The sequence below is a fragment of the Ictidomys tridecemlineatus genome, chromosome 6, assembly GCF_052094955.1.
Source record: "Ictidomys tridecemlineatus isolate mIctTri1 chromosome 6, mIctTri1.hap1, whole genome shotgun sequence".
NCBI classification, from domain to species: Eukaryota; Metazoa; Chordata; class Mammalia; order Rodentia; family Sciuridae; genus Ictidomys; species Ictidomys tridecemlineatus.
This window is the reverse complement of record NC_135482.1, coordinates 125,372,787-125,397,143: the sequence shown is the minus strand read 5'-3', so window position 1 is coordinate 125,397,143 and position 24,357 is coordinate 125,372,787. Positions and strand designations below refer to the sequence as shown.

The following is a 24,357-nucleotide window of genomic DNA, read 5'->3' as shown; positions in this document are numbered from 1 at the left end:
CTCAACATGTATATATTCATCAAAATGATGAACTATTTATTTTAAAGTATCATTTGGTACTTTTCTTTTGTAAAATTGCTTTGTTTTTGTAAATTGCTTTGTTTTGTTTAATCAGATACTGTGGAATAAAAGCACCTTTTGCTTTTCTCACTAACCATACACTCTTGCAAAGCTTTGAAATGTTACTCACCTGCCTAGATATACACAAAATTCAGTGCACATTATTGGCATATCTTTAAATTGGCTTCAGATGGCCATTTTTCTCCAGTTGTAATTTGGATTTCATTTTACAGATATGACCATTAGCAACAGTTATTTTTGTTTTGCTTGTTTGATGGTGTCTGTCTAAGTTTGAGTGTAAGTCACTAGAACTAATGATAGAACTTCTAAAGCTTTCTCTGTTCCAATTATTTTTATTAAGTATTTTTCACTTGGTTTATTTTTAAAACTGGGAACATAAAGTGCCTGTATCTTGTAAAACTTCATTTGTCTCACTTGGTTCGAAGTAGTTCATAAATGTTTGGAGTTCATTCATGTTTAACAGGAAGGGCAAAGTGTACACAAATACTCACTGTCTGATATGGTTACAGCTCCATATACATGGAAACACATATACATAATGTATTATATAAATAGCTTATAGAAGACAAATTATTAATTTGTGGATTTAAAGAAAAGGAGAAAGTTCAAATGTTGGCCTTCATGCTTGAGACATGAAATAATTTTAAAGAATATAAGGCATTTTCAATTATATAGAAATTATTATGAAGGCAGAAATTGGCAAATCTTCATCAGGAGAAACAGAGTATTCTTACAGTGATTCTTGGCACCAGTGGAAAATGAAGTTTCCTGAACTTAAAGTTGTACTCCAAAATGCTTATTTCATGTAACCAATTATTAACTTGGCCTGTAAAGAGTTAATTTGATTATATTTTGCTTGTTTGGTGTTAAGTACATGTGTTGTTGGAATATTGGGAATTTTGTGTCAGATCCTGGTTAAGAGAATATATCTAATAGGTAGATGATGGTCTACTTTTTTCTCCAAGTTCATATGAAGCAATCTTCTGTCAATAGATGAAGGAAAAATTTTTTAAAAATTACAACTCATAAGTATGAGTCCATTACAGGTACTGAAACATTATGTGGCACCTCATTAATATGTACTTTTTAAAAATGTTTTTGTGTAACAGTTAAAACATAATTTTAAAATATTTGGTTCTAAATAACCATACTGTTTGATAGAAGTGGAAAAATTGTTTTTGTTTTTGTTGTTGTTGGAATTACAGCACAGTTTTTTGTTTGTTTTTGGGTACCGGGCATTGAGCTCAGGGGCATTCCAGTGCTAAGGCAAATCCCCAGCCCTATTTTGTATTTTGTTTAGAGACAGGGTCTCACTGAATTGCTTATCACTTTGCCTTTTGCTGAGGCTTGCTTTGAACTTGCAATTCTCCTGCCTAAGCCTCCCTGAGCCCCTGGAATTACAGACATGCACCACCACACCAGGTGCACAAAACAGTTTTCATATAAATATTCAAGCCTTAGGTGATTGATTGAGTTTCTACAGAAAATATGTGCACTTTGAGGTCATAAGATTTATTATCTATCTTTATATAGACCATACTTAACTAATGTTTAAAATGATTCATACGTCCAATCACCGTCGTTAATTGTTTTGCAGGTTCGTCATTTTCAGTTCTAATTAGTTTTGGGATTACTATAATTTATTGCCTGTTTTGACCTAGGAAATCCAAAATTTTCAGTTACTATACTTAATATGAGATGTTGCTATTCTCTCTCTTTTGTAGACAAGAATGGTTCAAAAAGTGCATTCTAGAGCTGAGCTGATCTTGTGGGCGCTGTGCTAGCAGGTTCCGTTGTATTGAACCTACAGTCAAGATTTCAATCATTTAAGTGCTAATTCCACCACTGTTCTAATTTTTCCCCAAGAAATGTCTTGAGTCAAGGGTCAGATAGATCACTAAGACTTATGAATCACTCTTCTGTCCAGAGAGGCTGAGCAATTAGATCTTGCAGTTTAGGAGTGTGTGGATGTGTGTGGGGTGGGGGGTTGGTGTGTTAGAGAGTAGTAATGGAAAAGTAGAGACCTTGTAGAGACAAATCTTCAAGTACTCTTCTTCCCCCAATTAAGAGATCTCAATAGGGTTTCCAAGGAAAGACTCTGAGTCCTAGGTTGCATTTCCCCCCAGGATGGTAATAATTTCATTGGCTCTGTAACAAATATGCCTTGGAAATGATAGCTTTCTTCACTAAGGCCTGTTAGGTAAAGCCTTTCAAATTGACTAAGGTTAGGCCTTTTTTGTCCAGGAGTAAGAACCTTCAACAATTTTGGCACAAATAACTGCAAACTAAAGCTCATATTGGATTAAATTGAAATTTTCTTGAGATGTTTTCCTCATTTAAAAGTGTTTGCTAACTTGCTGTAACTATTGATTTTCATATAAATCTCATAATTTTTTCTTCCTTATTAATGACATATATGATTGTAAATATTCAATGTAATGTCCAATAGAACACTCAGCTAGAGATAGAGTTGTATGTGGTATTCTCACACAAAAAAATAGTGGAAGCAGAAAACACTTGTGCTGAGACTTCTGTTGAAAAGACATAATTTCTGCTACTGGATTGTACCATAAAAGTTATTGATCCTCTGGAAAAAACAAACTTAGACTTAATAATTCATTATTAAGCATTTCTTCCTAACCCATAGTAAATACCAAAATTTTGTCCAAATAGAACATTCCTGATAAATATTATTGAACTGAATATGCTAAGCAATCAATAAAACATAAACCTTTATTGTTCCTGAAGACTTATGGTATACACACTTAGCAGAATACCATGGTTGTGCATTAGTAGCCTGAATTTTGACGCTAGAAACCAGTAAGTGAAAAATTTTAACCCAAGGAAGAAGATGTGCAAGTCCAACCTGATAGGAAGTTAAAGGAATAAATTACTAATTAAGAATGGAGATTTCAGGTTGAGATGCATTATACAATTTAAACTTCACTTTCATTGGGGATTAATGTTACATTTAATGGGCTAAAGTGATTTCAAGTGTCCTTTTTGGCATCTCTGTGCACATTAAAAGTAACATGAGTGTCATTTATCTTTGGTTAATATGAGAAAGTAAAATAATTTTACTCTAATATTGCATTTTATATATTAAATTTTGATATACATAATTTTTAAAATGGAGCTGTCATTTTTGTGTTTCATTTAAGCAGTTTTGTTGGGAAATTCTGAACAAATATGTACTACATTTCACCAATATGAAAATGTCAAAATAAAATTGAGCCCATGTTTATAAATAGTTAAAATTCAAAATGTGTAAAAACCAAAGATCACCTTTTGGTTATAGAACAAAATGATACTGGTGTTAAATTAAAATTGATGAATTGGATCTACTATAATATGAAAACTAAAAAGCTAGCCAAAACATTTAGAAAATTTCTTTTTTAATAATCACTTCCTGATATAAATCAAAGTATGATTGCGAGCATATGTATGTGCATGTGTGTATATGAATTTAAATATATTTTTGTATCTTTTCCTTTATTTTGTTGGGGGAAGTCAAGAAACTAAAAATAGAATTAGGAATGGAAATGAGGTTTTTGGTTTCAATATATTCATAAATTAAATAAATTCTTAAGTGTTTGATTTGCATATTTCTTTCACTAAGGGTCTAATTGTATTTGCTAAGTGTCTTACCTGATATGTTCCTGAAAGTTCATTATTTCGTCCTAATATCTGTGAATATTGAGTTGGTTGTTTCTTTCTTAATTCCATGTTTGGTTTCTTTCCTGTGACATACTGCATCTCCTAAAAAGTAAAATGAAATGCTGAAAGAAGTGATGCTAATGAAGCTTTTTTCTTACAGATCTTAAAGGAAGCTTTTGGGCTTTGACCCTCTGATATTTACTCTGAATATTTTGAATATACCTGATTCTTTTCTATAAAACATTTTTTTCAGCTGTTATGGAGATAGCCTTATGTGATTTTCAAAGCCCGTTGTTTTATAATGTATATGAACATTGATTTTCTGGAGTAAACAAATTTGGCCATAATGTACATGGCCAAAACACCCCTTATTAGATACAGGTAGTAATCTTCTTTTACCAGAGGGCAAAGAATGGTATCATGATACCTTAAAATTGCCAAATGCTTTGTCTTCATCTATTAAGGTAATCATCCTATTCTGTTAACATAGTGGCTTATACTGTTTGATTTTCAAACATTAAACTAACTCTTTATTCCGGGGATCACCCCACTTAGTCACAATATATTATATTGCCATTTATGTTGTCCAGCAAGGAGGTCCACAGAACAGGGTAGAGGAGAGTGTGACTGCAGAGCCACTAATCAAGACCTCCAGAGACCAAGAAGAAAGCAGGACTGATTTTATTGCATATATACTCAGGCAGTAGCTAAGCAGATTGTAGGCAGCCACAAATACAATTTCTTGCTGCCTGTGCTTGCAGCAACCAAATGAGAAATGAACTGTGGAGCAAGTGCAGGTACTGCAACACATGGCCTCACATACAGGGCTGTGCCTATGGGGTAAGTGGTTTGCCACTCATGCATCTAGAACAAGGAGGGTGTTTTGCCACTCAGACACCCTTAACATATGCCACATATGCAGTACTCCAAGCACTTGTCCCCATATCTCCCCCATCTGACTGTGCTGCAAGGACATCTGCCCGCATTGCTGGTTTTTGTTCAGTGTCATTTATAAGGTTACATAATTATCTCACAACACAAGAAAAAATTACCACTATTATAAAGAGTAAGTCCAGGGTAATAGCATTTTAAGGATTAGTTAATTTGGCTATCATGTCTTTCCAATGTTCAATCAATACCTGGAAGAAAGTAGAGGTTGTCAAGATAGATACATTAGTCTCATTGGTTTTGACAATTGCCTTAGTAAGTTTATGCATAGTTATAACATAGTATTCCAAGTGCCCTTAATATACTGAGAAAAACTGGAGAAGTGTAAGATTACATTTTCAGATACAAAATATTGGGTGACACAAATACTACAAAATTCAGGGTCACAAGTGAGCCTTTGCAACATAACAGAATATCTAGTTGTTCCTGGTGGAGATCTAGTTCTTGCCAAATGACTAAATTAGCAGCTTGGTAGAATTTATTTAAGTCATTTTGAACAGCAAAGGCTTCTGCCATGGCAGTAGAAATATTGCTTACAATCTGAGCAGTCTGGATACTCTGAGTGAGAGAAGCAGTGCCAGTGGCTGTGGCACCGATGGAATCTACAAAGGAAATAATTCCATTGATGATGAGGCTAATTGCATGCCTTGTCCAATTCAGGATCTCATTCAGAAGATTCTTTATCTCCATGTCCCATGGGCTCCTCCACTCTGGACAGGTTCACTGGAAGCCAGATTGCTGGGGCACTCTGAGGATAAATGTATTTTTGGTTTCACAGGAGGGGTTATACTATTTGTGAGCCAGCAGGATGTATTGACTGCACAAAGGATCTCTGTATGAGTGATATTTATGCCATCAGTATCATTGATTATTAGCAGAGCAAAGGGTTATGTAACAAACTCTTGTGCATAGTGGGTATGGGTATAATTTGGCATAAAGGCAAATTCATGGTGAGGGTCTGGACTCAATATTGATTGATTCATCCAGCTGGCTGCTGCCCTTTTGATGGGTCTAGCAGCTAGCAATATTGGCATGATATCTATCATGCCATATTGATTTTCTGCATAATGGTTGGTAATGGCTGCAGTAGCCAATATGGTTCAGTAGCCAATATGGTTTTTGGGCACATCAGCTACATTCCAGGGAGCTGCACTCACCCAGGTACATAGATGTTCTTCACCAGAGAAATTCCTCTTATCAAGGGAATAAGGTATGGCTTGGGATGCTATCATTATCTGAGGGGGCTTCACTATTAACAGTGAGCACTGCACAGAGGACCACCCTTATAGGCCCAAGGATGAGATTGCTACCAGGCAAAGGAGCCTATCTGTGACTTAGTCAACAAATAATATCACCCCAGGTAACTTTACTTGAGGTCCATTTGCGTTGTTGAGTCCTTTGCCTGCAAGGGTTCTCCTCCAGAGTTAGTTCCTTCGTCTTCTTGGTTGGTGGTTCTTGGGGTCCAGAGCTTGACTTTCTGGTAGGCACCAAGATGTGGTGATGCTCCTGTTAACATATGCAAATCCTGAACCCTTGCATATGAAGAGCCCTGGGTCATCCCATGTATTTATTATGAGATCCTTTCATGAGACCACAGGTAGACAGGAGGGCCCTGTGATGGGGGCCCAATACTTATGGGCTGATGTTTCCATAGAAAATTTTGAAATTGAATGGAAGTTTAAATTAAATAAGATTTTTTTTTATTCAAGCATTGCAAGGGGACTTGGTATACTTTCTCCCCTCTGTTTTTTTTAAATGCATGGTCTTTAATTTCTTTTGTGTTCTTTTTATAATGCCTTGAGTATAAGGGGTTGTAGGATATTCCAGTTAAGTGCTGTATATGCCAATAATTGCAAACCACTTGAAATGTCTTGCTAGTATAGGCTGGCCCATTTTACTTTTTAATAGACATGGGAATATCTGTAACTTCATTTTGCCCTACAGGGAGGAATGGAAATGGAAATGGATATGAAAACAGGGTTTTTACTAGCTGCTTGCAAGTTCACACACTCAATTAATTCTGCACTCTCTGATTTGTTACTTTTTGAAGTAGTCCTAAGTTGAAGTTAAAAGAAACAGCTTTATTTGTGTTTTAGGAGCAATAGGAGAAAACTGAGGTACTGAAATAAATCTGAAAATATTTTGGTCAGATTTCTTTGATACTGGGTAGGTTTTTATCCTTTTCTTAGCCTTACTAGGCTCCCCAAGTTTGGGTCTTCTAAGTTAAATGGTTGTCTAACAAGTTAGCATTAGGGTTAGGGTTAGGGTTAGGTTTGGTCAAATTTCTTTGATACTGTGCAGGATTCATTCTTTTCTTAACCACAAGTTTGTGTCTTTAAAGTTCAATGGTTCAATGTAAGAAACAGTTTAAATTTTCAGGTTTAACTTCATTTTGCCCTATAGGGATACGAATGGAAATGGAGGTGGAAATGAAATAGGGTTTGTGCTAACTGCTTAACACTTCACTCACCCAATAGTTCTCAGTGTGCATTCTCTGATTTTCTCATTGTTAAAGTAGCCCTCAGATTATGTAGAAAGAAAAATCTTCATCTGTGAGTCTTTTAGGACCAAGCGGGAGAATACCTATATACTGTAGTAACTCCAAAATTTTTTTGCTCAGATTTCTTTGATACTGGGCAGGATTGATTCTTTACTTAATCTTACTATATAAATTTGATTTTTTAAAGGTTCAACAGCTTGCTGGAAGAAACAGTTTGAAATTTCAGGTTTCACTTCATTTTTCCCAATAGGGATAAATGGAAATAGAGGTGGAAATCAGTGTTTGTGCTAGCTGCTTGAAACTTCATTCACTCAATTAGTTCTCAGCGTGCATTCTCTGGTTTGTTCATTATTGAATTTGCCCTAAGCTTAAGTAGAAACAAACATCTGTATCTGTCAGCATTTTAGGAGAAAGCACAGAAATATCCATATACTAAAATAGCTCCAAAATATTTTTGTTTAAAATTCTTCCATACTGGTCAAGATTCTTCCTTTACCAAGCACCACAAGGGCTCCCCAGGTGTGGTCTTCTATGTTCAGTGGTTCTCTAACAGGTTAGGGTTAGTATTAACATTAGTATTAGGGTTAGCCTTAGCTTTATGAGTAGTGTTAGTTTTGGTTGGATTTCTTTGAAGCTTAGTAGAATTCATCTGTATTCAGCCTTAATAGGCTCCCCAAGTTTGGGTCTTCTAGGTTCAAGTGGGCAGGAACACTTTGAATTTTTAGGTATGACTTCATTTGGCCCAAGGGAGATGAATGGAAATTGAGGATTACAGTTATGGTTAGGTTTAGGGTTAGATATTGTCAGATTTTTTGATTCTGTGTAGGATTCATTCTTTACATAAACTTACTCAAGTCCAAATGTTTGGGTCTTATAGGTTTAACAGTTCGCTGGCAGAGACATTTTAAATTTTCTGGTTTCACTTCATATTTTTCTATAGGTATGAATGGAAATGGAAGTGTAAATCAAATAGGGTTTGTGCTAGCTGCTTGAAGCTTCACTCACTCAATTACTTCTCTGTGTACACACAATCCTTTGTTCTCTGTTGAACAAGCCCTAAGCTGAAGTAGAAACAAACAGCTTTTTCTCTGAGTTTTTTAGGAGCAAACAGGAGAATATACATGTACTGAAATAGCTCTAAAAGTTTTGGTCGGATTTCTTTGAAACTGTGCAGGATTCATCCTTTATTTAGCCTTTCAAGGTTCCTCATGTTTGGTTCATTATGTTCAAGGGTTCACTGGCAGGAATAGTTCATGTTGCTCTCTAGAAATGAAAGGAAATATAAGTGGAAACCAAGAAGGGTTTTTGGTAGCTTCCTGAAATTTACACTCACTGAATTATTTGTCAGTGTGCACACTCTGGTTTGTTCTTTGTTGACGTAGCCCTCAGCTTTAGTACGAAAAAACCTCCAGATTTATCTTTGAGAGATTTCAGAGCAAGCAATAGAATATGCATGTACTGACATAGTTCCAAAATGTTTTTGGTAAGATTTCTTTGATACTAAGCAGGATTCATCTTTACCCAACCCCACTAGGCTTTCTGAGTTTGGGTCTTTTAGGTTTATTGGCTGTAGAATAGGTGAGGGTTAGGTTTAGGCTTAGGGTTAGCTTTTGGATAAGGGCTAAGGTTAGGATTGGTCTGATATCTTTGACACTGGGCAGGGTTCAATATTTAGGAAGCTGTACTAGGCTTCCTAATTTGGGGTCTTTTAGGTTCAATGATTCTGAATTAGGTTAGTGTTTGGCATAGGGTTAGGGTTAGGTTTAAATTTAGCAGTATGGTAAGGGTTAGGTTTATTCCTATTTCTTTGATACTGGGCAGGGTTTTTTCTCTAGCTACTCTTACTTAGCTTTCCATGTTTAGTTCTTCTATGTTCAACCATTCACTGGCAGGAAATGTTTGAATTTTCAGGTATGACATCATTTTGCTCTACAGGGGTGAATGGAAATGGAGGATTTGGGCTAGGTTAGGTGTAGGGTTAGATATTGATTTTTTTTGGGGGGGGTTCTGTGCAGGATTTATTCTTTACATAAACTTACTCGATTCCAAAAGATTGGGTCTTTTATTTCAAACAGTTTGCTGGCAGGAACATTTAAAATTTTCTGGTTTCACTGAGAATTCATTGTCTTTGTGAAGTTTCTGGAGCTAGCACAAACCGTGTTTGATATCTAGGCTGAACTCCATTCATCCCAATAGGGCAAAACCAAGTGAAACCTGAAAATTCCAAATTTTCCTGCAAACGAAAGGACAAACAAATCTGGGGAGCCCAGTGCAGTTGGTGAAAGGCAGAGGGGAGTTCCCTCTACCCTGGTGAGGTGGTATGCGGGTTCCCCCGGACACGCGCCTGGAAGTGTCTCCCCCAGGGAGAGGTGAGGCCCCTCTCTCCGGGGTGCGGAGGGGGCTCCCACCAACATCCCAGATGGAGGATTCTTCCCCCAAAAGTGGGTAGTCCCCTCTACTCCGGGTGCATTCGGGGCTCCCCCAATACCCAGGCTGGAGGGTTGTTCTCCCCGAGAGTGGGTAGTCCCTTCTATCCGGGGTGCATTGGGGGTCTAGGGGACACCCCCCTCGAGGGGCAAGACCGCTCCAACCGGGTGTCGGGGAGAGCTCCCACCGACAGCCTGGTTGGAGGGGTTTCGCCACACTTGCTTAGAGTACCCTCCACCCAGGGTGCGGTGGGAGCTCCCCCTGACATCCCGGTTGGTGGGGTCTTGCCCCTTGGGGTGGGAGTCCCCTCCACTTGGGGTGCTTTGTGAGCTCCTCCTGACAACCCATTTGGAGGACTCTCCACCCTCGAGGGGGGAGTTCCCTCGTCCCCTGGTGCAGTGGGAGCTTCCCCTGACACCGGGTTTAGAAGGCTCTCCACCCTCAAGGGGGGAGTCCCTTGACCTGGGTGCAGTGGAGCTCGCCCCCCCCCACACCCTGTTGGAGGGCTCTCTACCCTCTGGGAGAAATCCCCTTGACCCAGCATGCAATGGTATAAGAGCTCCCACAGAAACCCAGGTTGGAGGGTTCTCCCCCCTAGAGGGGGAGTCCCCTTGACATGGGGTGTGGTGGATGCTCCCCCACACCCGGGTTGGAGGGGTCTCACCTCTTGGGGGGAGAGTCCCTCGAACCGGGGTGCACTTTGAGCTCCTCCCGCCACCCTGATTGAAGGAGTCTGGCCCGGGGGGGGGGGGGCGAGGATTCTCTTGACCCAGGGTACGTTAGGAGCTCCCCCCAACACCCAGGTTGCATGAGTCTTGCCCCTCGAGGGGGGAGTCCACTCGACCCGGTGTGTGTCGGGAGCTCCCACTGACACCCCAGTTGGAGGGATTTGAACCCACCAGGGAGGCGTCCCCTAGACCTGGGATGTGTTGGGAGCTCCCCCGGATATGCAGGTTGGAGTGCTCTCCCCCCTTGGTTGGGGAGTCCCTCGACCCAGGGTGCGCTTTGGGCTCCCCCAACACCTGGATTAGATGGGTCTTGCCCCTGGAAGTGGGAGTACCCTCAACCCGGGATGTGGTGAGAGCTCCGCCCGACACCTCGGTTAGACCGCTCTCGCCCCTGGGGGTGGGGGAGTCCCCTCAACCAGGGGTGCATTGGCAGCTACCCCTGAAACCCCGGTTGGAGGGGTCTGAACCCACGGGGGGGGGTCCCCTGGACCGAGTGCGTTGGCAGCTTCTATCGACACCCAATTGGAGGGTTCTGAACCAAAGCGGGGGAGTCCCCTCCATCCAGTGTGCGTGTTGGGAGCTCCCTCTGGACACCCAGGTTGGAGTGCTCTTCCCCCTCGGCCGGGGGGAGACCCCTTGACCAGGTGTGTGGTGGGAGCTCCCCCACACCCCTGTTGGAGGGCTCTAGCCCCCCAGGGAAGGGAGTCTTCTTGACCGAGGGTGCGGTGGGAGCTCCCCACAATACCCCAGTTGTAGGAGTCTCACCCGTAGGGGGAGGAGTCCCCCGTACACCCGGGATGCCATGTGAGCACCCCTAGACACCGGGGTTGGAGGGCTCTCTTCCCTTGGGGGAGGAGACTTTATGACCAGGGGTGCGGTGGGAGCTCCTCATGAAACCCTGGTTTGAGGGGTCTCACCACTCAGTGGGAGAGTCCCCTCGACAAAGGGTGTGGTGGGCGCTCCCCCGATACCCCGTTTGGAGGGCTCTAGCCCCTTGGGGGGCAAATTCCCTCCACCCGGAGTGAATTGGGAGCTCCCCCCGCCACCCCAATTGGAGGGGTCTCACCCCTCTAGGGAGGAGTCCCTCCACCCAGGGTGCATTAGGAGCTCTACCCAATACCCCAGTTGGAGGGTTCTTGGGCATCGAGAGGAGTCCCCTCAACCTGGGGTGCATTGGGAGCTCCCCACGACACCCCAGTTGGAGCGATCTCCCCCTTCAGAGGGGGATTCCCCTCGACCTGGGGTGCATTGGGAGCACCCCCTGACAACCTGGTTAGAGAGGTCTCACCCCTCAATGGGGGAGTCCACTCTAACTGGGGTGTGGTGGGAGCTCCCCATGACAAACCAGTTGGATTGGTCTCGCCCCTTGGTGGGGAAGTCCCCTCTAGCGGGGTTGCGGTGGGAGCTCCTGCCGGATCTTGCCCTTCAAGGTGGGAGTCCCCACGACTTGGGGTGGGTTGGAGCACCTACGACATCCCTGTTGGAGGGCTCTACCCCCCTCGAGGGGGGGTTCCCTAACCCAGGGTGCATTGGGAACTCCCCCCCGACACCCTGGTTGGAAGGATCTCCCCCTCGGGGGGGATTCCCATAGAACCGGGGTGCGGTGGGAGCTCCCTCCGACAACCCAGTTAGAAGGGTCTCGCCCCCTTGAGCTGGGAGTCCCCTAGACCCAAGGTACGGTGGGCCCTCCCCCAAATAACCCAGTTGGAGGGGTCTCGCCCCTCCATGGAGAGTCCCCTGGACCCGGGGTATGTTGGGCGCTCCTTCCAAAACTCCAGTTGGAGGGGTCTTGCCCCTCAAGTGGGGAGTCCCCTTGACCCAGGGTGCACTGGGAGCTTCCCCCACACCACAGTTGGAGCGGTCTCTTCCCTCGAAGGGGGAGTCCCCTCGACCCGGGGTGCTTTGGGAGCTCCCTGCGACACCCCGGTTGGAGGGCTCTCGCCCCTCTAGCTGAGTCCCATCGCCCCAAGGTGTGTTGGGAGCTTCCGCCAACAACCCGGATTGAGGGGTCTCGGCGCTTGACGAGGGAGTCCCCTCGGCCCGGGGTGCATTGGGAACTCCCCCAGACACATGGGTTGGAGTGTTCTCGCTTCTCGAGGGGTGAGTCCCCTCGACCCGGTGTGCGGTGGGAGCTCCCCTGACACCTCGGTTGAAGGGGTCTCACCCCTTGGGGTGGAGTCCCCTCAACCTGGGGTATGGTGGGTGCTCTCTCTGACACCTCAGTTGGAGGGGTCTCGCCCCTGGGGGCGAGTCTCATCAACCAGGGGTGCGGTGGGTGCTCGCCCGGACACCCCGGTTGGAGCGGTAGAGCCCCTGGGGGGGAGTCCACTGGACTAGGGGTGGATGCTCCCCCCTTCCTCGGGCTGGGAGTTCCCTCAATACAAGCTGCAGTATGAGCTCCTCTCGACAACCAGTTGGAGGGTCTTGCCCCTCGAGTTGGGAGTCCCCTAGACCCATGACACCCCTGTTGGGGGGCTCTCTCCCCTTGGAAAGTGAGTCCCCTCAATTCAGGGTGCATTCAGAGCTACCTCCGACACCCCGGGTGGAGGGCTCTCCCCCCTTGGGAGGAAGTCCCCTGACGCATCTCCAGGGGGATGTCCCTTCGACCCTGGGTGCAGTGGGAGCTCCCCCCCGACACCCCATTTGGAGGGCTATCCACCCTCCAGCGGGGAGTCCCCTAGACCTGGGGTGCAGTGGGAACTTCCCCACACACCCTTTTTGGAAGGCTCTGTCCCCTCGACCATGGGTGTGGTGGGAGCTCACCCTGATACCCCGTTTAGAGGTCTCTCCACCCTCGAGGGAGGAGTCTCCACAACACGGGGTGCGGTGGGAGCTCCCCCAACGCCCTGTTGGGGGAGCTCTCACAACTCGGGTGTGGAGACCCCTCTACCAGGAGTGTGGTGTGAGCTCCCCCTATACCCTGGTTGGAGGACTCTCCCCCCTCATGGGGGGAGTCCCTTCGACCCGGGTGTGGTGGGAGCTCCACCAGACACCCGGGTTGGAAGACTCTCCACCCTCGAGCAAGGGGAGTCCCCTCTATCCGGGGGTGCCATGGGAGTTCCCATCGACACCTTGGTTGGAAGGCTCTCCACCCTTGAGGGGGGAGTCCCCTCGACCCAGGATGAAGTGGGAGCTCCCTCCACACCCTGGTTGGATGGCTCTCCATCTTCAATGGGGGTGTCCCCTAGAGGCGAGGTGCAGTTGGAGCACCCCCTTACACACCGGTAGGAGGTCTTTCCATCCTTGATGTAGGAGTCCCCTTGACCCGATGTGCAGTGGGACATCCCCCAAACACACTGGTTGCAGGGGTCTCCCACCTCCAGGGGGAAGTCCCCTCTACCTGGGTTTGGTGGTGTACGAGCTCCCCCTGACAACCCAATTGGAGGGGTCTACCCAATAGAGGGGGCTGTCCCCTCCACTAGGGGTGCAGTGGGAGCTACTCACGACACCCCGGTTGGAGGGGTCTCTCCTCTTGAGAGGGGGAGTCCCCTCAACCCGGGTGCATTGGGAGATTCCTCTGACATTCAGGTTGGAGAAGTCTTGCCCCTCGAAGGGGGAGTCTTCTCGAGCCAGGGTGCGTTGGGAGCTCCCCCTTACACCTGGTTGGAGAGCTCTTGCCCCTCGGTGGGGGAGTCCCCTCTACTTGGGTGCAGTGGGAGCTCCCCTCAACACCCCAGTTGGAGGGCTCTCCTCCCTGGGGGGGAGTCCCCTTGACCCAGGGTGTACTGGGAACTCCCCCCAACACACCGATTGGAGGGCTCTCCCACCTGGGGGGGAGTCCCCTTGACCCGGGGTGTGGTTGGAATTCCCTCCAACATCCTGGTTGGAGGGCTCTTGGTCCTTAGGGTGGGAGCCCCTTAGACCTGGGGTGTGGTGGGAGCTTCCACTGACATCCCGGTTTGAGTTCTCTCGCTTCTGGGGGGGTGGAGACCCCTCGACCGGGGTGCCATCTGAGCTCCCAATGACACCCTGGTTGAGGGGTCTCGCCCCTGGGGGGGGTAGGCCCCTCATCCCAGGGTGCAGTGGGAGCTCCCTCAGACACCCGGGTTGGAGGGGTCTTGCCCCTCAAGCTGGGAGTCCCCTCGACCTGGGGTGTGGAAAGAATAGCCCCCGACACCTTGGTTGGAGTGGTCTACCCCCTTTAAGGGGGAGTCCCCTTCACCTGGGGTGCAGTGGGGGCTCCCCGATTCCCCAGTTGGAGGGGTCTCCCCTGTAGAGGTGGGAGATGCCTGGAAAAGGGGTGTGGTGGGAGCTCACCCCAACACCCGGGTTGGAAGTGTCTCCCCTCTCGAGGGGGTGTCCCCTTAACCCAAGGTGTTGGTGGAAGCTCCCCATGATCCCGGGATGGATCTCCGCCATCAATGAGGGATTCCCCTCGACCTAGAGTGCGGGGGCAGCTCTGACACCCCGGTTGCAGGGGTCTCCCTCCTGAGGGGGGAGTCCCCTCCACCTGGGGTGCGGTGAGAGCTCCCCCGACACCCGTGTTGGAGGGGTTTCGCTCCTCGAGGGAAGAGTCCCCTTGACCTGGGGTACATTGGGAGCTCCCCCCCTCCCCGTCACCCCGGTTGGAGGGCTCTCCCCCCTCGGGGTGGGAGTCCCCTCGATCCGGGGTGTATTGAGATCTCCTTCCGATACTCCAGTTTTTGGGCTCTCCCCCCCTGTCCGAGGGAGAGTCCCCTCGACTGGGGGTACGGTTGGAGCTCACTCCGACACCCTGGTTGGAGAACTCTCGAACCTCGGGGGAAGGCCCCCTGGACCCTGGGTGTGGTGAGAGCTCCCACCTACACCCATGTTGGAGGGCTCTCACTCCTCAGCCGGGGACCCCTCTACCCCAGGTGTTGTGGGAGCTCCCCACCAACATCTCGATGGGATCTCTCCATGACACCCGGGTTGGACGTCTCTCAACCCTCGAAGGAGGAGTCCCCTGGACGCAAGGTGCAATGGTATATGAGCTCCTCCCCTCAGACAACCCAGTTGGGGAGTCTCCCCCCTCATGAGGGGAGTACACTCGACTCCTGATGCCTTTGGGGCTCCCCCGAAACCTCGGATGTAGGGGTGTCCTTTCTCGAGTGGGGAGTCCCCTCAACTCGGGGTGCGTTGTGAGCTCCCCACGATACCCCATTTGGAGGGCTCTCCCCTTTCAAGGGGGGGAGTCGCCTTGACCTGGGGTGTGGTGGGAGCTCCCCCAGACACCTTGTTTGGAGGGCATTCCATCCTCGGAGGAGGAGTCCCCTCGACCCAGGTTGTGGTGGGAGCTCCCCCCAACACCCCGTTGGAGGGCTCTCCGCCCTCAGGGGAAGTCGCCTCGACTCATGGTGTGGTGGGAGCTCCCCCAGACACCCTGATTGGAGGGCTCTCCCTCCTGGAGGGGGGAGTCATCTCGACCGGGGGTGTGGTTGGAGCTTCACACGACCCCCGTTTGGAGGGCTCTTCCTCCTGGGGGGGGTGGGAGACCCCTTGAACCGGAGTGTGTTAGGAGCTCCCCCGACACCCCATTTGGAGGGCTCTCCAATTTCGAGGGGGGAGCCCCTTGACCCCGGGGTGCGGTGGGAGCTGCCCCCGATACTCCTCTGGAGGGCTCTCCACCCAAGAGCAGGGAGTTCCCTCTACTCGGGGTGTGGTTGGAGCTCCTCCTGACACCCCATTTGGAAGGCTATCCACCCTCAAGTGGGGAGTCCGCTCGACCCAGGGTTGACCCAGGGTGCAGTGAGAGCTTCCTCACACACCCACGCCCTGTTTGGAGGGCTCTCCACCCTCCAAGGGGGAGTCCCCTCGACACCTGGTTGGGGAGCTCTCCACCCTCAACCGGGGAGTCCCCTCGATGCGGGGTGTGGTAGGAGCTCCCTCTGAAACCCCGTTTGGAGGGCTCTCCACCCTTGAGGGAGGAGTCCCCTCGTCCCTGGGTGTGGTGGGAGCTGCCTCCCCACACCCCAGTTGAAATGCTCTCCATCTTCAAGCGGGGAGTCCCCTAGAGGCGAGGTGCAATAGGAGCAGCCCCCTACACACCTGTAGGAGGTCTCTCCATACTCGAGGGAGGAGTCCCCTTGACCCGATATGTGGTGGGACGTCTCCCAGACACGCTGGTTGCAGGGGTCTCCCACCTCGAGGGGGAAGTCCCTTCTACCTGGGTTTGGTGGTGTATGAGCTCCCCCTAACAACCCATTGGAGAGATCTACCCGGTAGAGGGGGGTGTCCCCTGGACCCAAGATGCAGTGGGAGTTCCTCACGACACCCTGTTGGGAGGGGTCTCTCCCCTTGGGGGGGGAGTCCCTTCGACCCCGGATGCGTTGGGAGCTTCCCCCGACACCCAGGTTGGAGGGGTCTTGCTACTCAAGGGGGGAGTCCCCTCCAGGGGTGCATTGGGAGCTACCCCCAGAAATCCAGTTGGAGGGCCCTCCACCCTCGAGGGGGGAGTACCCTAAACACGCGTGCAGTGGGAGCTCCCCCGACACCCCGGTTGGAGGGCTCTCCCAACTAAGGTATGGAGACCCCTCGACATGTGATACAGTGTGAGCTCTCCAGACACCCCGGTTGGAAGGCTCTCCCTCCTCAGGGAGGTGTCCCCTTGACCCGAGGTGCAGTAGGAGATCCCCCTGACATCTCAGTTTGAGGAATCTTCACCCTTGAGCAGGGGGAGTCCCCTCAACTCGGGTGCGATGGGAGCTTTCCACTACACCATGGTTGGAGTGCTCTCCAACCTCAAGTGGGGAGTCCCCTCGACCCAGGGTGCAGTGGGTCCTCCCCCTGACACCTCGATTGGAATGTTCTCCATCTTCAAGGGAGGAGTCCCCTAGAGGCGAGGTGTGGTGGGAGCTCCCCTTGACATACGGGTAGGAGGTCTCTCCATAATCGAGGGAGGAGTCCCATTGACCTGGGGTGCGGTGGTGTACGAGCTCCCCCTGATACCTCAATTGAAGGGGTCTACCTTGTAGAGGAGAAGCGTCCTCTTGACCCAAGGTGTGGTGGGAGCTCCTCCCGACACCCCGAGTAAAGGGGTCTCACCACTCGAGAGGTGAGTCCCCTCCACCCCGGGTTAAGTGGGATCTCCCCCAACACCCTGGTTGGAGGTGTCTCTCTCATATTGGGGACAGTACTCTAGATTCAGGGTGTGGTGGGAGCTCCCCTGACACCCCGGTTGGAGGCATCTCGCCCCTGGAGGGGAGATTGCCCTCGACCTGGGGGTGTCAACACCCTGGCTGGAGGTGTCTTGCCCCTAAGGGGAGTACCCTCTAGACCCAGGGTGCGGTGGGAGCTCCCCCGACACTCCGGTTGGAGGAGTCTCGCCCCTCGAGGGGGGAGTCCCCCCAACCCAGGGGGCGATGGGAGATCCCCCAACACCCCGGTTGGAGGGATCACTCCCCTCGTTGTGGGACTGCCCTCGACCCGGGATACTGTGGGAGCTCCACCGGACACCCCGGCTGGAGATGAGTCTCCTTCACTTGGGGAGTCCTCTCAACCTGGTGTGCAGTGGGCGCTTCCCCCTACACCCCGGTTGGAGGGGTCCTGCCCCTTGAGGGAGGAGTACCCTTGACTCAGGTGTGGTGGGAGTTTCCCCGACACCCCGGTTGGAGGGGTCATGCCCCTAGAGTGGGGTGTCCCCTCGAACCTGGGTGTGGTGATAGCTCCCCCCCACACCCTGTTGGAAGGTTCTCACCCCTTGAGGGGGGGTGTCCCCTCTACTCGGTGTGCAGTGAGAGCTCCCCCAGACTCCTCAGTTGGAGGCTTCTCTTCTACCTGGTGTGCGGTGGGAGCTCCCGCCAACACTTTGGTTGGAGAGGTCTCGCCCCTCGAGGGGAGTCTCCTCGACCCGGGGAGTGGTGGGAGCTCCCCCGACACCCCAGTTGGATGGGTCTCGCCCCTTGGGGGGATTCCCTCGACCCCAGGTGCATCCGGACCTCCACCCGACACTTGTACATTGTTGGTGGGATTGCAAATTGGTGCAGCCAATTTGGAAAGCAGTATGGAGATTTCTTGGAAAGCTGGGAATGGAACCACCATTTGACCCAGCTATCCCCCTTCTCGGTCTATTTCCTAAAGACCTAAAAAGAGCATGCTACAGGGACACTGCTACATCGATGTTCATAGCAGCACAATTCACAATAGCAAGACTGTGGAAACAACCTAGATGCCCTTCAATAGACGAATGGATAAAAAAAATGTGGCATTTATACACAATGGAGTATTACTCTGCATTAAGAAATGACAAAATCATAGAATTTGGATGGAAATGGATGGCATTAGAGCAGATTATGCTAAGCGAAGCTGGCCAAGCCCTAAAAAACAAATGCCAAATGTCTTCTTTGATATAAGGAGAGTAATTAAGAACAGACTAGGGAAGAAGAGCACGAGAAGAAGACCATCATTAAACAGGGTTGAGAGGTGGGAGGGAAAGGGAGAGAGAAGGGAAATTGCATGGAAATGGAACGAGACCCTCAGGGTTATACAAAATTACATACAAGAGGAAGTGAGGGGAAAGGGAAAAATAATACAAGGGGGAGGAATGAATTACAGTAGGGGGGTAGAGAGAGAAGAGGGGAGGGGAGGGGAGGGGGGATAGTAGAGGATAGGAAAGGCAGCAGAATACAACAGACACTAGGATGGCAATATGTAAATCAATGGAAGTGTAACTGATGTGATTCTGCAAGCTGTATACGGGGTAAAATGGGAGTTCATAACCCACTTGAATCAAAATGTGAAATATGATATATCAAGAACTATGTAATGGAGGGGTAAGACAAGATAATACAAATGGAAGAAATGATTTACAGTAGAAGGGGTAGAGAGAGAAAAGGGGAGGGGAGGGGAGGGGAAGGGGGATAGTAGAGAATAGGACTGACAGCAGAATACATCAGACACTAGAAAGGCAATATGTCAATCAATGGAAGGGTAACTGATGTGATACAGCAATCTGTATACGGGGTAAAGTTGGGAGTTCATAACCCGCTTGAATCAAACTGTGAAATATGATGTATTAAGAACTGTGTAATGTTTTGAACGACCAACAATAAAAAAATAGTTAATTATTAATAAAACTCTTGAGATAAAAAAAAGAAAACTATAGAACACTAAAGTAAGAAATTAAAGAAGGCCTTAGAAAATGAAAAGGCCTCTCATGTTCTTGGATAGGCAGAATTAATATCATCATAATGGTTATACTATCAAAAGTGCTATAAAGATTTAATGCAATTCCTTTTAAAATTCCAATGATATTCTTTATAGAAATAGAAAAAAGCAGTCATGAAATTCATTTGGAAATATATGAGGCCCAGAAGAGCTTAAGCAATCTTTCATAAGAAAAGCGTAGCAGTATGCATCACAATACCAGACCTTAAATTGTATTACATAGTTCTAGTAACAAAAAACATCATGCTATTGGTACAAAAACAGACAATGGAACAGGATAGAAGACACAGAGACAAACCTATATAAATACAGTTATCTCATAGTAGACTAAAGTAACATAAACATACATTGGAAAAAAGGTAGCCTGTTTAACAAGAGGTGCTGGTAAAACTGTATATCCACATGTAGCAAAATAAAATTAAACCCCTATCTCACCCTGCACAAAATTCAACTCCATGTGGTTCCTAGGCATTAGACCAGAGACCCTTTGACTGACAGAAGAAAATGCAGGCCTAATAGTACATCATGTCAGCTTAGGGACTTCCTTCCTCAACAAGACTCCTAAAGCACAAGAAGTAAAATCAAGAATCAATAAATGGGATGCACTCAAACTGAAAAGCTTCTTCAGAGCAAAGGAAACAATAAAGAATGGGATGAGAGTCTACAGAATGGGAGAAAATCTTTACCACATGCATTGAACATACAGAATTAATCTTCAGGATGTATAAAGAATTCAAAAAGTTAACACCAACTTTTTTTTTAAAGCCCAATATGCAAGAGGGCAAAAAACTGAACAGGCACTTCACAGAAAAAATGTTCAGCATCTCTAGAAATTAGAAAATGCAAATCAAAACTACCTGAGATTCCATCTCACTCCATTCAGAATGGCAAGAATATGATAACAATAAATGTTGGCGAGAATGTGTGTGGGGGGGAAGGGACACTCAAACATTGCTGGTGGGACTGCAAATTGGTGCAACCATTTGAAAAGCAGTATGGAGATTCCTCTGAAAACTTGGAGTCGAGCCACCTTGGAATTTGACCCAGTTATTCCACTCCTCAGTTTATATGCAAAGGAGTTAAAATCAACATGCTACACTGACACAGCCACATCAATGTTTACAGGAGGTCAATTCACAATAGCTAAGTTATGGATCCAAGCTGGGTGCCCTTCAACAGATGAATGGATAACAAAAATGTGCCATATATACACAATGGAATATTACTCAGCCATAAAGAAGAATTAAATCATGGCATTTGGTGATAAATAAATGGAACTGGAGAATATCATGCTAAGTGAAATAAGAGAATACCTAAAAGCAAAGGCCTACTATTCTTTCTGATATATGGATGCTAACACACAATGGGGTGGGTAAAGAATTTAAATTCATTGGATTAGACAAGGGGAAAGAATGGAAGGAAGGGGGGATAGGAATAGGAGGGGGTGATGGGAAAAGGAAAGATGTTAGAATGAATTGGACATCACTGTCCTATGTTCCTATATGAATACATGACCAGTGAAACTCCACATCACATACAATGAAATCCTAGTATAAATTATACTCCATGTATCTATGGCAAAACACACTCTACATTTTTAATCCCTGAAAAGAACAAATGAATAAAAAGGGAAAAACATTTTCAACTCAATTGGGCAAATATTTAGAAATGTGATTGCTGGGTCCTATGGTAAAACTATACCTGGCTTTATATGAAACTGTCAAACTGTTTTCCAAAGTGATTGCATCTTTTCCAGTGGCAATGAATGAGTGTTCCTATTGCTCTGTATCACTGCCTGCATTTGGCTTTTTTGTTTTTTTCGTCTCTAGTAGGTATGTTATATTTTATTGTTCCAGTTTGCAATTGCCAAATGATATGTGTTGTTGAGCATATGCTTATTTGTCGTCTGTATATCATCATACTTACTTTTTGAATTGTCTGTTCAGATCTTTTGCTCATTTTAAAATCAGATGGTTAGTTTTTTTTATTATTTTTTAGGTGTAGATGGACACAGCACAATGTCTTTATTTTTATGTGGTACTGAGGATCGAACCCGGGTCCCACCTGTGCTAGGCGAGCGCTCTACCGCTGAGCCACAATCCAAGCCCAGATGGTTAGTCTTTTCATTGAAAATTCAGTGGCATTTTAAAAAAGTAGTTCTTCCTGATGAAATAAATAGAGCTCAATCACAAACTCACTTATTCAGTAACTATAGCAGGTGCTAATATTTCCACACCTAGTATCTGCATTCCTCCGTTTTACAAACAAAATCCTGTTTAAAATAGTATTTCTGATTCCTTTGCAGACAGGGATGGTCATGTGACATGGGTCTTGATAATCAGAGGCAAACAGAGGAAAGACTGTTAAATGGGCAGACTTAATTGGCATGAATATTTTTCATCTTTTGCTTTTTGCCTCTCCCAATACCGCCCACACCATTTAACCTGCATGTGACAAAATGCCTAGAAGAGGAATAGCCATCATCAGAGGTTGAAGGCAAAAGCCCCATGACAAGGACAGTACAGCCAATGGTTACAAGGAGCCTAAGACGTGTGGCACCATGAAGATGCTGCAGAAGGCCTGGGACTCTCTCTAGTCTTTTTGTTTTGGGAAAAGATATGCCCCTGATAAGCACTTTAGTCAAGTTTCTGGACAACCAATACACTCTGATTCAGTTATACTTTGTCAAGCTCTCTAAGGGGGAGACACCCTTCAGTGGTAGGCACTAGCCCCCTAACAAGAATACTCTAAGTAATTTTTATGTAAAGGACTGGTTCATAGGAACACTATATTTGAAACAATCTTTTATTATGGACACAATAGTAAAGGTAGAATTCTATGTACTACATGTCTAGTATTGAACTAGCCATTTTGAGGGGAGGAAAGAGGAGTTTAAAATAAGGACCTTACTTTCAGGGAACTAATGATCTAATTGGAGAAGACCTGTAGGAAAAAAAAACAGGACCATGTGACTGAAGGTTAATAGGGGTGCCAACTAAGCCTAGGAGCAATTCATATAAGGCAGGGTTACTGAGAAAAGGAGGGGCCAGGGAAATGTAACTAGCAACTATGAAAACACACTCTGTGTATCCCATGGCTTCATAATTTTCAATCAATGACCTAAACACAGACATGGCAGCTATTCTCCTGGGTAAATGAAGAGGAAAGGAAGTAAAATCATTTTTATTTGAATGTCAATGTACCTTTGAATTCTACTGTAATTTATCATGTATCAATATTTCAAGTACTAGGACATTGCAATCATTCATTAAAATCCTACTTACCTTGTTAATTATCAGTACATTTCATGTTGGTATGATACACAAACTGAGTATATGTCATCTTAAAATAGACCTTTAAAAATCTTTCCTTTGAAACTGCTGTAGATTAATAGATTGGCATAGGGAAGTGTTTGATTTCTTCCACTGTCCTTCTGATACTTTGAATTTTGCTATAATTATCAATTACTACGCATTGCCCCCAGCTTTTACTTTGTAACTAGCTGGAACAGATGTGGACCTTTATCATACCTATCACACCTCTGGTGAAGACAAGAGCAAGATAAGATGAATTAGGTTTTCTTGGATTCTTTCTTGGGATTTGAAATCCTTTTCCTAAGACTGCTTTTTCATATTGTGATGTTATTTGTAAATAATTTAAAAGACACATGGATATAAAATACATATTCTGTAAGATATTTTAAAACTCATTTTCTTCCAGACCTAGGAAAGCATACTTGTTTTTCTTTCTTCCTTGCCTTTCCTCTTTCCTCCTTTTTCTTAAGTCTAGTTTTGCTTCAGTCATCTGGTACCACCTGGCTATGTTTCCCTATGCCAGGGCTTACTTAGGTTGGTAGGTTCAGGAATATATTTTAATAGGTACTGAGGCTTTTCTCACGCAAGGCGGACAGAAATTAGAAATGGGACTAATATAAAAGGAAGAAGAGTCTGCAGAGGGAAAGAGGGTAAGATTTTGAAGGCAGAAGGCTACCAGATTTGGACAGGGTATAAAGCCAACTGGCAAGAGGGCTATAATTCTTTCAGGGTTAATTGAAACCTCAACAGGGCAGGATGTTTGACAACCTACAGAAAGACAGACCTGTTTCCAGGAGCCCTCAAATTTCAGCTAAGATTAGGGTCTTATGGAAACTCAAGATACTATACTGGGTACCTGGCAACCGGGGGAAACATAAAGGTACTTGCCGAGAACTCGACCCAAGCCATCCTCACCTTTCCACTCGGAAGAAGATACAGCCAAAGACTCATTCCCAAGCTGAGGAGGAAGGATGAGTGCCACGTCCTGCGCAATCGCCCACCCGCCTTCGCCGGTGCTCCGCACTCCTACTGGTTCCCCATTGGCCCAGACGCTCGTCAATCTTCATGGAGCGGCCCTGTGAGTGGTCTCTGGTTGGAGATGCTGATCCCCCCTTCAGGCTTCAGTCGGCCCCGCCCCCGGAGGGGGCGTGGCTGCGACCGCGGCGGGGCCAGAGGCTATGTACCTCGTGCAGCTGTGGGCGGTGTGTTGAGGAAGGGGGCGCCAGATGGCCGGGCAAGGCGGGACTTTGGAGATCCAAGCGTAGCTCCAGCGCCGGCGGTGGGACCGCGGATCGGTGAGTGCGGGCTGTGGCCAGCTGGGCACCCTGGTCCAGGCTGCCCATTGCTTTTCGGCTCCCGGCCAGGCAGCCTCGGGGGGGGGGGGGGGGGGGGGCGGGCGCGGGGCCGGGCCCTCAGCGGCCCGCGGTCCAGTGAATTTGCTGGACCATACGCGCTTCGGCCACGCGGTGGGGCCCAGTAGGGGCCGCGCCTCGCCGGCCGCCCAGCTGCGTCGTCTTGTGTAATTCCCGCGTCAGCCGGGGCTTCCCGCCATAGCAGCTCGGCAGCCCTCCTCTCCCGC

The 24,357-nt window shown here is 47.2% G+C and overlaps 1 protein-coding gene and 1 long non-coding RNA gene across 4 annotated transcripts in view; one reads left to right on the top strand and one right to left on the bottom strand.

Annotated features, from left to right (window-relative positions):
* Positions 1-4,403: 4,403 nt before the first annotated feature.
* Positions 4,404-23,854, bottom strand: LOC144365032 (uncharacterized). The gene is made up of 2 exons (XR_013423289.1): positions 23,694-23,854; positions 4,404-8,449 (listed from the first exon to the last, which is right to left on the bottom strand). It is a non-coding gene; the product is annotated as an uncharacterized LOC144365032 (long non-coding RNA).
* The window catches only part of LOC144365029 (uncharacterized), a 124,165-nt gene continuing 123,659 nt past the window's right edge, over positions 23,852-24,357 (top strand). For all 3 annotated transcript variants that reach the window (XM_078015749.1, XM_078015747.1, XM_078015748.1), the window contains exon 1: positions 23,852-24,073. In XM_078015749.1, coding sequence (XP_077871875.1) covers positions 23,878-24,073 — 196 coding nt within the window. In that variant the 5' untranslated portion in view covers positions 23,852-23,877. The remainder of the gene's footprint in view (positions 24,074-24,357) is intronic.